Source organism: Vanellus vanellus, assembly GCF_965231255.1.
Source record: "Vanellus vanellus genome assembly, chromosome: 22".
Lineage (NCBI taxonomy): Eukaryota > Metazoa > Chordata > Aves > Charadriiformes > Charadriidae > Vanellus > Vanellus vanellus.
In genome coordinates, this window is record NC_138927.1 from 8227531 (window position 1) to 8239631 (window position 12101).

Sequence of the window (12101 nt, forward strand, 5' to 3'; positions counted from 1 at the left end):
TAGCAACTGGGGACCTTGGCAGCCGTCCTGAGCTGAAACATCCAGATCCTGAAATGGAACAAACCCACAGTTGTATCCAATTAGAGCGCTATGATGCGGAGGTTCAGTCGTGCCCTTCCAGAACACTGCAGACAAATGCAGCTGATGACACGGCCCATCAGCCAGAAACAGTACAGAGTAATTAATCACACCAAATCTTCAATGAGCACCTCCTTCACCCCATTTCAGTCAGAGTCAGTTCGCGGCTACTTTTAATTCAGAAGGCTCTCTCAGCACTTTTAGCAGGGCTGCTGTTAGCCCAAAGACAGACTTCAGAGGGCTAAATGTCTGGGGGAAGCAGAAGGGCCACCACCGAACTGTTCTGAAGACCTTCCAAAATTTAAATCCATTTATTCTTTATGCAGCTGTACTAAAGACAGACTGACAGAGAAGAAGGGTGTTGAAGGGCTGTGTAGTGTATGCACATGTAAACACAATTCTGCATCCAGGAACACCATGATTTATCGTTTTATGATGACGATACCTCAAGGCCTGGGCAAGGACAACGCCCCAGGATTCACCCTACAGTCATCCATCCTCACGCCTTTCAAGCCCCATGCAATACACACACAGAGGGATTTCAGACTGGCAGCCTCTGCAGATACCAGCGCTCGGCGATGGCCAGGAGGGCATCTACATACACCTACTGCCGTCTGTGTCACCACACAGCACACACTCCCCCTTTGCTTAAAACCAGAAGTCAGCGATGTCCCTGGGGAAGGTGCAGGGTTGAACACTAGCAGCAGGAAAAGGCTAATGCAGTTTACCAGTGCTGCTTCACTGACTGGAGCCTAAACACGGGAGGTGAGTATGTAGAGCTGGGAGGAGTTTGTGGCTGGAATCGAAGCTCGGGAAAAGGAAACTAGATGAAATTGCTCATCCCACCGTGGACAGGAAAATAAGTGCCTTATACTGAACCGATGCTGTGATGCAACCCATGGCATCAGCAGCACCCTGACAAAATGAGTCAGCGACAGGTCACGGAGAGACAGAGCCACTCGGGAGGGATGGGAAGTGCTTTGCATGCAGAAGTGTCTGCATCGAGACTGCCGTACGGCCCTTTGCCAAGTAACCGGCGCTCTCGGCTGACGTGCCAAGCCAGCGCCTTCACTGCACCACCTGCTTTATCTCCAGCTGAAGCAGCGGGAGGAGGACTCGGTTCCTCGCCATCCTGGGAAGGAGACAGCCCAGCGGAAGGCTCGGAGCAGTCGTGCTGGGACTCAGGGCAGTGTCGCGGCCGCCTCACACGGGGTCCGCAGGGGGTGCAGGGGACACTTGTCTGGCCGGGAGCCCCTCGCCGCCGGCGGGGCCGGACCAGCGCCGGCGGGCGCGGCGGGGGCCGGGGCGGCGCGGGGCGGCCGGAGGAGCCGCCTCCAGCAGCCGGGCCGACCCCGGCATCCCCCGCCCCGTCCCCGCCGGGAGCAGTCCCCGCCTGGCGGCCGCGGAACCTGCCCCAGGCAAGCGCACACGTCATCACCTGTGGCGCCCGGAAGCCGCAGCAACGCCAGCGCGGTGACGTCATCTCCCTTCGCCCTCAGAACGGCACTTACAGCGCCGTCCCGGGGAGCCGCTGGCGGGCGGGTGGTCCTGTGGTCCCGCTGCCGCCCGCGGGTTCGGCTTTGGGTGGCCGCCGCGCCGGGGATCTGCTTCGCCCTGAAAACGGGGAGCACGAGCCGTCTGCAGCCGATGCGGGCACAGGTCTGCGCTCGGCCTTCCCCGGGAAGCCGCAGCGCTCGGCAGATCCGTCACTTAAGAGACGGGCATCCCGCCGCTTCACTGGGAACGCCACCGCGGACCGGTGTCACGGCCAATCGAAGCCCTGTGGGGGCTACAACTGCCCTACAGCTGCTCCTGCCACAGACCGTGACGAAGAACGTGAATGGGGGGGTCTCAAGATGGGGGGGAGTGCGGGGTGTAAGAGGACCCTGGAATGGGGGGGCAACGTGGAGGGAAAATGGGGGGCAGTTGGGGAGTGCTTGAAGCGGGGGAGCAATGGCAGGGTCCCCAAAATGTTGCCCCCCAATGATCCCCCATTTTCTGGGTCCCCTGTGGGGGGTTGCATCCCCTGGGTCGCCATGGGATCCCTTCGGGGTGTGGGTGTTGGTGGACCCCTGGACACCGGGGTCCCTGACCCTCCCCCTAGTGGGCCATCGACTGCCAGAACTGCCCCATCCTCAAAGCCAAGGCCAAAGACATGGGTGTTCAGCTGGAACAGACTGAGATGGGTCAAGGCTTCTTCCCAGGAGAAAAGTGATTTTGCACCAATTACTCCATTTCCACACCCAAAATCCCATGTGGGGAAGTGCAGGCACCTCCAAACCCCACAACCAAGGCCAGTTTTCCCCCCACCAGTGCCGTTTTTCACCCCCCACCGCCACAATCACAGCTGTTTTCCCTCTTGACAGGCACAGCTGAAGCTGAAGGAGACCAAGAAGCAGCTGCAAAAGATTATAAAGGAGGTGGCAGAGGCACTGCAGCCACCGTCAGTGGAGATGGCTGCCCAGGACCAGATCCACAGCCTGGAGATGGAGCACCAAAGGCATCGTAACCAAAACCAGGAGTGCAAGGTGAAGTTCAGTGGGAGTCAGGGGGGTTGGGGGTCTGTGGGTGGTTCTGGTGGTCTAAGGCTCCTTCCCCTTCCCCCCTTCTCCCCACAGGGTAACAAGCGTGTGGTGGGCACAGTGGGCCCCATGCAGAAGTAGCCGTCCAACTAAAGATGTTTCTTTGCCCTAGGTTTTCTGTAACAGAGTCTCAGATGTAAATGTCTTTAAGTAGTTCCTTTATGTAACTGAGTAGAAGTTCATAGTAAGTTCCGCTCATGCCGGTGTCCTGGTTTCTAATGCAAGAGTTGACTTTATTCACAGATGGTGCAGTGCCACATTTTGGAGAGTAATGTTGGTAACACCCTGACATTTTAGTTGTTGCTAAGCAGTCGTGGGGTCTTCAGCTTCTCATACTTGCCCGCCAAGGGGATGGTGGGGGCACCCACGCAGCCGGGAGGGGACACAGCCAGGACAGTTCACCGTGACCGGCCACATGGCGCCATGTGTAAAGTGGGGGGGGGGGGGGGCAGTTTGGAGTGATGGTTTTGTCTCCCCAAGTCGCCTACAGGCGTGATGGCGCCCAGCTGCCCTGGGGCTGGCTGAGCACCCGCCTGCCCACGGGGAGCGGCGAGTGAATCCCGTGTTTGGCTCTGCGGGCGGGTGCGGCTTTTCTCTGCCCGTTAAACCGTCTCTGTCTCAACCCACGAGTTCTCTCCCTTTCGGACAAGGAAGGAGACCCCGCGCCCTCTCGCGTCTCGCCTCGGGAGAGACCCGGTAATCCTGAGCCAAAGATGAAAACGGGACAGGGGCGAGACCGGGGCGGGTACGGGGTTTTGTTCGCGGCGGCGCCGCCGCCATGGCGACCGGCCGACCCGGAAGCGCTCCCCGCCCCATGGCGTCATTATCCTGCGCCGGGCCCCGATTGGCCGGCCCCGGCACTGCGGGCCCCGCCCCCGGCGTTATGGCTGCCGGGCGGAAGGGGGTGGCGGCCGTGCTGGAGGGGTTGGGCCGCGGTGGGGAGCCCGCCCCGAGCGATGGGAGCAGCCGCCGCCGTGTGCGTCCGCGTAGGGGGAAGGCGGATCGAGCGGGTTGGGGCGGCCGGGGAGCACCTCGTCGAGGAGGGGGAAGCGCCTGTGCGACAATGGCTGCCGCCGGAGAGCCGCTAGGCGAACGGGGCCGAGTACTCCGGTACGGGAGGGCCGGGACCGGGGGCACCTTTTCCCTTCGGTACCAAACCCGACGGTGCCAGAGGAGCAGCCGTGATCCCCTCTGGAATTCCCGCGGGCTGCGGGGGAGCGCTGCTCACTTTGGCCGAGGCTGCCAAGAAAACCGCTCCGTGCGGGGTTTGTGCACTCTGGTGGTGACGCACTGAAGTATGTCCGTCTCCACTGCACAGGCGGCTTAGATATGGATTGGGGGGTTTAACGTATTGTGGTTTTAGCGAAGGGAGGAGGAAGCACGAAGGCGTTGGAAGAGGCAGCAACAGTAGGTTTCTAGTGTAAATATTAAGCTTTCCTGATGGCTGTTAAAGAGAAGCCGTTGCCTGAGCATTCATACCCCATCCAGAGTCACACGTGCACCACCCACCTCTGTCACTGCCAGGACCAGGGTCCCTTCGCAGCGGGTGACCCCCGTGAGGCAACAGGTACCCCTTTTGACTCCTGGCACACACACTCACTATGGGGTGCGCTCCCTCGTCCAGGCTCGACCCCTGATTTCCTGCAGCGGAGTCTCACAGGCATCAGGTTTTATGAAAATAAGTAATTTAATTGAGAGGTGCAGCAGCATGGACAGATCAGGCGGGGTGCTTCCAGAGAGAGACCCCAGACAAAGAAATCCCTGGGCAATTGTACCCTTGTGATCTCTACACCTGCCTCTCGTGTTATTTATGCATCTGTTAGTTCAATGGTGATTTTTGGTCTGGTGTCTTCTAACACTTTGTTAGATTCTTTCTCTGTGTCCAGGCCGGCTGTTGACTGCTTGTACCTTGTTGATTTGCAGCCTCTGCTGAGGGTTGGAGACTCCTTATCTTCTGGTTTACATTTGCACACCTGCGCTCACTGGCAGAACGTGGGGAACTGAAAAGTCCCAGACTTGGGGATAACATTACCAAAACATCAGTGTGTTACTAATGTTTTTTCCTATACTAAAAGACTAAACACAGCACCATACCAGCTGCTAAGAAAATTACTGAGAAAATTAAATCTATTGCTGTCTAAAGGCTTCAGCAAATCTAGCTACTCATGCTAAATAAAGCTAAGCAAACAGTGCAAATCACACTGTGTTATAACCTTAAGAAATTTATTCTAGTTAAAACTTACTTATTTAAGCTGAACAACTAATATCTCTCAACAATGGCATTGTGTACCTCTCTTGGAAACAAAGGGTTTCTTGTGTCTGTATGAGCGTTGCAGCAGCAGAGGTTACATAAATACTTTCACAAATGCTGCTTTAAGACTTACTAGTAAGAGGTGCTTGTTGTAGCCAGTATAGCATTTGTATGCTCATGCTGCTCCTTGTTGGTCTTACCTGCTTGATTTCACTCACGATACCTGAGAGCGACACACTTTTCAGTAAATTAAAGCATTTCTAAATTGGTTGAGCAGAAGGGCGATGGTGAAGCAAACTTGCAGCTGCCACGTAAGGCATGTTGAGTCCTGAATGGCATGCAGACCTCACGGGTTGCTGTCACCTCCAGAATAACATCAAAGGTCCCAGTTTGAGCATAACAGAAAACATGTTGCTGTAAAGAAAACATTGTTGCTGTAAAGTAATTAAGGATTTGCTCTATGACTTGAATTTCTCATAACTTCTGATAATCCTAATGGTGTTTTTAATTTAGATAGCCTTGGAAATAAGAGAAGTTGACAAGTTAACAGCAGAAGTTTTCCAGACTCCTTTAAAAATCATCAGGAAAGGTCAGTTTGTTTCAAGCATCGTGATGAGTTCAGTGAGATGAAAGTGTCATGGTTTACATACTGTGAATAATCATTCAGTTCTTACTCAACACCCCTCAATATATTTAAAAACAGGAAAATAATCCCACTTTTATCCTTACTGTCTGCAGTAGCTCTGCTTAATTTATTAAAATGCTGAAAATAATTCAAAATAGTGCTCTGCCAACCATTTGAGATAGGTTGGAATTTGGATTGCAGAAGCAAATTGTTGCCAAAAATGCTTGTGGTTGTTTACTGTTTACCTCCACTGCTATCTAAGAATGTAAAGTTATTATTTATTTTCAACTTAGATAACACTTTATCTTTCTAGGGGAAAAATGTGAACAGGATATTGAAGCTATTGAAGGAGAGCCTCCTTTGTGTCCTCTAGCAAAGAAAGCAAAACATGATAGCCAAGGTCTTCCAGAGCTAGAAGCTGAAAACTTTAATCCCAAGAACTGGAAAGGTGTAAAAAAAAAAAAAAAAAAAAAAAAAAAAAAGATTACTTTATTCCCAAGATAAAAACTACATGCTGCGATGATACCTGTGATAATATAACTGTCCGGGATACTTTGAGGGGGACTTCAATACAGGTGTCACTTCCTTGAAAATTCTAGCAATAGGGGAAGGTCAGAGAAGCCTGTATGGTGTTTGTTTCTGGACTCTTGTGCCATAAAAAGGAGCTTCTTGAGCCAAACATTTTGTATGGAAGCATCTAGTCACTGTAGACTCAGCTGTCACGTAGTAGTCAAGTGAGTAATGTGTGTTTCGGGTGAAGGCATCCACTTAAAACCTGCCAGTGTCCAGGAGCAGAAGAGCTCCTTCAGCAGGAGTGAAGCACGTGGGTACAAGGGACTAGGGGATACCTTTTCCACTGGATTTCAGAAATGGAGAATGAGTGTATAGTGATAATATATCTCTTAAATGGAATGGAGTATGGTTTAGTAGGCTGGTTGATGTCGTTGTGCCATGCTATAGGAAAAGTGATCTGACAGTGAATGAAAGGTGGGCAACTTCCTCTCCTGTGATCACCGGGTATCCCAAGCTTTGGGGTTTACCTTTGGTTAGTAAGAACCTCTGTTTTTCTGTGGTGATAACCTCATTCGAGTCTTTGATAAGATAGTGCTTGTACATTTGTTAAAAGTGTTCTTGTGAGCAGATGTTTATTTCCCTTTAACAGATCAAGCAAACCCAACTTCATCACTCCAGCTACTGGTGGAATTGTTGATCTCTGTGCTCAGGGGGGTACCTCTGTGGTCATGCCCAAATTTGATTCCAGATTTGTATGCTGTTAAATTTCTTTGTTAATCTCTTATATAGGGGAGTGCCTTGCTGTTTGCTTTATATGTGTCATCTATTTGCAACATAATCCTCAGCGGCTCTTTGAACCTGAAATACCCTTTTAGTCAAAGTGCTTTGTGCAGTGAAATGACTTACCTATAACTTTTTGTTTCAGAATTTTCAAGGCACTGGCTTTGTGCACACCTGCAGTAAATGACTGTTAACACCATCTCTCCCAGTGGCAGCCCCCTCGCTGACAGCCATGATGTCTTCATTACAGTCCCTGTGGGAGGAGGGGGTGTAAATCAGAAACTTTAACCTGCAAAATCTCTGCTGAAGGGGTAGTTTGTAACTTCTTGGGGGCCTTACCAGTTTCAGGTTGTCGACTCTTGTCTCTTTAGTTGTGCTATTGCAGCTTACCAGTGGATAGACTAGCTTAAAAGAACCTTGAAAGATTTTTAGTCAGAAGTGGGAACTGTTCAAAGCACAATGTAGAACGATGTTTTGCTGTGCATTTAAGTAACATTTAAAGTAGCTTCTGCTGGTGCTAATGTGTTCATGCACTGCAAGGAAGGTATAAGTTGAGCTTCTGGTCAAGCTCAATGTAGTTCTCTGTCTGTACATGGTTTCCTATTATGCTTGGATTTTATTTACTTTTATTTTTTAACTTAATTTTTTTTGCTGCTTCTGGCTACTGCAGCTGACCAAACTGAAAACTTAAGATTTGAGGGTTTTTTGCAGAGCATTTGTTTAACAGCAAGTGATTTGACCAAGAAGAATTTTCTTCATCTGAATCCAAGAGCCCAAGGAAATGCGAAGAAGCTATCAGTAAGTCTATGTATTTTGTCAGTCATGACCTGAAGTTGTAAGGCAGTGTTGTTGCTCTGTCATTAGTCACTGGTCTGTTGAGCTGTAATAGAAACTACTTATTTTTTCCCCCCTTTGTTTTGTATTTTGGCTCATGTCAGTGGTCAAGAAGAAGCATGAGCTGAGAAGGGATGGCGTGGGGAGTAGCTTTACATCACACCTAGCTTAATACAAACTGTGGATAAACCACGCACTTCTGGAAAAAGAACTATTGTCAATGTTTTGAAAAACTGAATCAAAACTGAAAGTGTCTTCTACTTCAGGCAGAAGCTGTAAGTGGTTGTGGGATATAAGAGTGTCTCTCAGAGTACTGATTGCTTTCTCTGTCTTTCTAGGTTCGTCTCGCACAAGTTTGCAGCGGTGCAAAAACCCATTAGATGAAACTCAGTGAATGTTGACATCCCTCTGTAAATACAGAATGTTACACTTTGGACTGCTTCCTTTAGTTCTTGTTACACTTTGTGTCTTCTTCCGTTAGTTCTAAACTTCCATTTTGTAAAATAATTTTTCTACCTATAATATGCAATGGCATTAGAATTTATTGCACCTTTTTTATTGAGGAAAATAATAAAAAAATAACTATTCTGTCATGTTGGAAGAGGCTGCATCCATCACTGGCCAGAGCAGTTCAGTGCACAGAAAGGGGCTGATGTTAGCGTGAGTTGTCTGAGCTGCTGCTAGGTCTGAGGCGCGGTGCGCATGGCTTCAGGGCTGTCCTCCGAACAGAGCCAGCCTTGAGGGGAAAGGCTAGAGGACATCAAGGTGCCCTCTCAGAATCTTGCTTTTGTATGTGTTCCTCCCAAGAACTGAACTATGTGACCTCCAAGCGCCTGTGTTTTGCATTAATAGGTGAGGCTCTGCAGAAGGAATTAGGGCCCCCATGCTTTGCGGCTGGTTCCATGAGAAAAAGTGCTTTTCCTGGTTGTAATTTCAGTCATGATGAATACTGCCTAGGGCTGAAAGCTGTGGCTTTCTTGTAGGAAGGGAGGTTTGGGGAGTAATGGCCGTGGTTTGCTAAAAGATTGCTGAGCACTGACTTTTTAGGATCAAAACTCCTGACCTGAACCAGAGCTCTTTTGAAAGAAGCTTCCCTTGGGACACAGCAAGCTGCTGGTGGTACTTTCAGCAGCACAGACCCAGCAGGGAGCAAGCAAGTAGCAGGGCAAGTCTGTGTTTCACCAGGGCTTTCCTAGTGCTGGGTAACTACAGTCTTGCAGGGGAAGAAGCATTCCTGCCTTCCCCTGGCGGGCTGGCACAGAGCTCAGCCAGCCAACGCTCCAGACGGAGTTCCTGCTCACGCCAAGTGGGTGCAGCAGCACACTGCGCACTGGGAGGATGCTCGGGAGTCGCAGTGCTTGTGCTACAGCTTCTCTCTGAGTGGGAGAGCTCCAAAGTTCATCCCAAATTCATAATGGAAATGTGAAACTATTAATCTAGAGAAATAATGAGCAGAATAGGTACCCAGTGAGGTACCTTCCCTGGGATGTGCTGACATTGAACTCCCACAAAGGGACGGCGTTAGATAATGATCCTAATAGGTGGCTCTTCCAGGCAGTTTGATAGATGTGCACTATCAAGCGTTGTCAGAAATAGCTCTGTATACAAAGCAAGCGTTTATCATCATGGACACCTTGCAGGTGGTCACTGATTCAGTGACATTGTGAGAAAGAAATAGATAACAATTCCCTGCTTGCTGATAGAAGGGGTGATTGTTTAGAACAAATTAAAGCTGTCTCTAGGCAATTTTTTCATGCAGGAGTTTTTGATTTGAAGGTGCAGGACAGCGCATCCAACTCCTCCAGGTGACCTGTATGATTCCCCCAGAAATCCATATTCCCTGGGTCAGCTGAAGGCACAACAAGGGGAAATACTCCTTGTCATCACTGAAAGAGGCATGGAGGAGTTCATAAGTCATTTATCTTCTCAAAGTGATTGGGAGAACTGCAGATTCAAAGGTGAAATGCCTATCTGGAAACCTGCCGTTTTGCTGGGTTTAGTTGAAGAGGCTGCATCTCCAAGTTTTATGTTCAACTGCAGTGTCTGCGGCTAGCAGTAAAGATATTCTGCACACCAAAAATTGATCCATTTGTGGAATTTGAGTAATTTTTGAAAACGCAGATAAGTCTCAGGGGTCAGGGAAATAACAAGAAAAAGGTATGTTGAAAAAAAGACATTCTTTGCTTAATTAATAGAACAAATTGTCCTCATCAGAGTGTGCACAAAACTGACGTTGCTACATGAGTTCCCACATCTCAGTGAATCAGAGAGGGCTGTCTGGGGGCCAGTGAGAAGTTCATGCTCCTTGTGTGAGGTCTGTGATGCGTGAAACCGTTCCTGTCGATAAGGACTCTGCTTTTGTGGCCTTTCGTGGTGGGGACGTGTGCTCTCTCTGCTCCCACCCCAGTGTGCATTTCCATGCCACCTGACTGCAGCTGGGACATTCCGCTGGCTCTGCTCAAACTTGACTCTTCCTTCCAGCAGTTCAAAGCTGAGCAACGTGCAGTTTTTAATGAGGCAAAAAGATCATCTCCGTCAGGGAGGTGAGTCCGTGGATCCCAGGTCTGCTGCCAGCAGCATTCCTGCTTGGTTCAGGCCAGATGTGGGCAGCTGGTTCCTCACCTCGCTCTTCACCCCACTTCTGCTGCATGGGAATGCGCTGTTTGGAGCCACAGTCTGCGATGCTGAGGGCTGTTGGCAGGTTGCAGCACAGCGATGAGCAGGCTCATCTGGTGGTGGTCCTCAGCACAGTGTCAGACTCCTATTGCACACAGGTAAGTGGTCTCCGCGCTGAAGAACTGTGAGTCCACCCGTGGAAAAGAGAAGCAATGGATGGAGCAGAGGTGAGTATGGGGATTCAGCTCTGCAGCTGCTTCCTGTGGCTCATCAAACCTCTCCCTCTGTGATTGCTGGTGGAATGGATGCTCTGAGGGCAGCGTTACAAGGCTTCAATTACCCTTCAGCAGCTGCGGGCACAGCCTGCCAATGCCGCTTCAGCTTCTTTAACTTGGCTTTTCTTCCCCTCCTTTCTTTGTGGGCTTTTCTTTCGGTGGGTGTTTTTGGTGGGTGGTTTTTTTTTTTGTTTGTTTGGTTGTTTCTTTGCTAACTGGCAAAAGTTTAACGTTTAATTAATCTGACTGACATCATTTAGCAGTTGGGCACTCAACGAGGTATAATGTATTAATTAGAAGATGTGAATGGTCGTGGGTTTTGCAGGCTGGTGTCTTGCCGCAGGGAAGCTGTGCGGTGCAGTGTTTAATGATGTCCGCGCTGCTTCGGGCGGACGGGTTCTGCCCATCACCGTCTGCTGTAACACGATGTTCCCTGGGGGACCTTACAGCCTTTCAGCTGATCCCATATCGCATGTCACTGTGTGTGACGGGGATTCCAGGAAACAAATCAAACACTGTTGTTTGCTGTTGATTCAGCTGCAGCTTGTGTTCCTCTAATTGATTATGCTGCAGGACTCCGGGTGAATCCTGGAGGTGTGCGGTGGGAGAAGAGCCTGGCTGCGATGTTTGCTTGTCTTCCCACACGCCCAGACGCTCAGAGGCGGGACGGGTGGTCCTTTGCAGGTCCCTGATGGTTTGGCAGGGAGGGGCACGCTGGCTGGCAAGATTCACTCTTGGAGGCTGGTTAAGGAGCCAGAGGGGCTGTGGCTTAGCTTCTGGGTGGGAAATCTGTTGATGACACAGACGAGTTCCTGTGCAGCTGCGCTGCTCCGCGGTGAGGTCCCTGGGAGAAGGGGCTGTCCTGTGTGCAGGACCTGCTCTCCTCTGGTCCGCCGCTGTTACTCCTGCGTGGCCACGAGCCCGGCCGTGAGGAGGATGGCGCTGGGTCACAGCCCGTCCCTGCAGGTCCTACCAGCAGCTGACCAGCAAAACGCGGAGGGCTTTTCCCTCCCGGTGCCAGGGCCAGCACCCACCTTCCCTGCCCGGAGCTGAGGGACTGACACCTCCGAGGGCAGAGAGGAAGCCCATTGCCCAAATTGCCCAGCGCTCTGGAAAGGGAACTGCGAGTCCAGGTCCCCTCCGGCCGCTATGCCGTCCCTGCAGGGTGAGAAAGCCGAGTGTGCCGAGTGCCCTCCAGCAAGGCGAGCGCTTTCCTGAGGCGTCCATCGAGTATTTCCTCCCATGAGAGGTGCCCACAAGGACGGCTGGGGCTTGGCTGAAAGTTTGGGCCTGTCAGGAGACCAAAATAAGTATATCCAATTTATTCATAGATGGTAGCTCGCTTAAAGGCAGGATTTCTTTCACAGCTGTGCTGCAAATCAGATCCATGTTGTCCAGTGAATCTCATTTACAGCAAGATAATATGAAAACTGCTGCGGTCAGACCTCACAGCGGAATGGCAGGGTGCCGCTGCTGGGCTGTCACATCGGAGCTGGAGAAGGCATAAATGTCCTCTTAAAATACAGCGGTGGGAAACAGAGCTTACA

General features: G+C 50.7%; 1 protein-coding gene across 11 annotated transcripts; it reads left to right on the plus strand.

Annotated features, from left to right (window-relative positions):
* The first annotated feature begins 1595 nt into the window (after positions 1 to 1595).
* On the plus strand, positions 1596 to 8258 carry LOC309680389 (uncharacterized protein). 11 transcript variants are annotated; one of them, XR_014269932.1, is made up of 5 exons: positions 1596 to 1914; positions 2445 to 2606; positions 5425 to 5500; positions 6975 to 7627; positions 8002 to 8258. XR_014269932.1 is itself a non-coding variant. In XM_082493964.1 (4 exons), exons 1-4 carry the CDS (start codon positions 1726 to 1728, stop codon positions 8041 to 8043), a joined length of 480 nt encoding a protein of 159 aa, XP_082350090.1. In that variant the 5' UTR covers positions 1596 to 1725; the 3' UTR covers positions 8044 to 8258. The 11 variants fall into 11 exon arrangements, 2 of the variants coding, with proteins under 2 accessions (XP_082350090.1, XP_082350091.1); XR_014269931.1 differs by having other exon boundaries at positions 5425 to 7627; XM_082493964.1 differs by lacking the exon at positions 5425 to 5500 and having other exon boundaries at positions 7541 to 7627.
* Positions 8259 to 12101: the final 3843 nt, after the last annotated feature.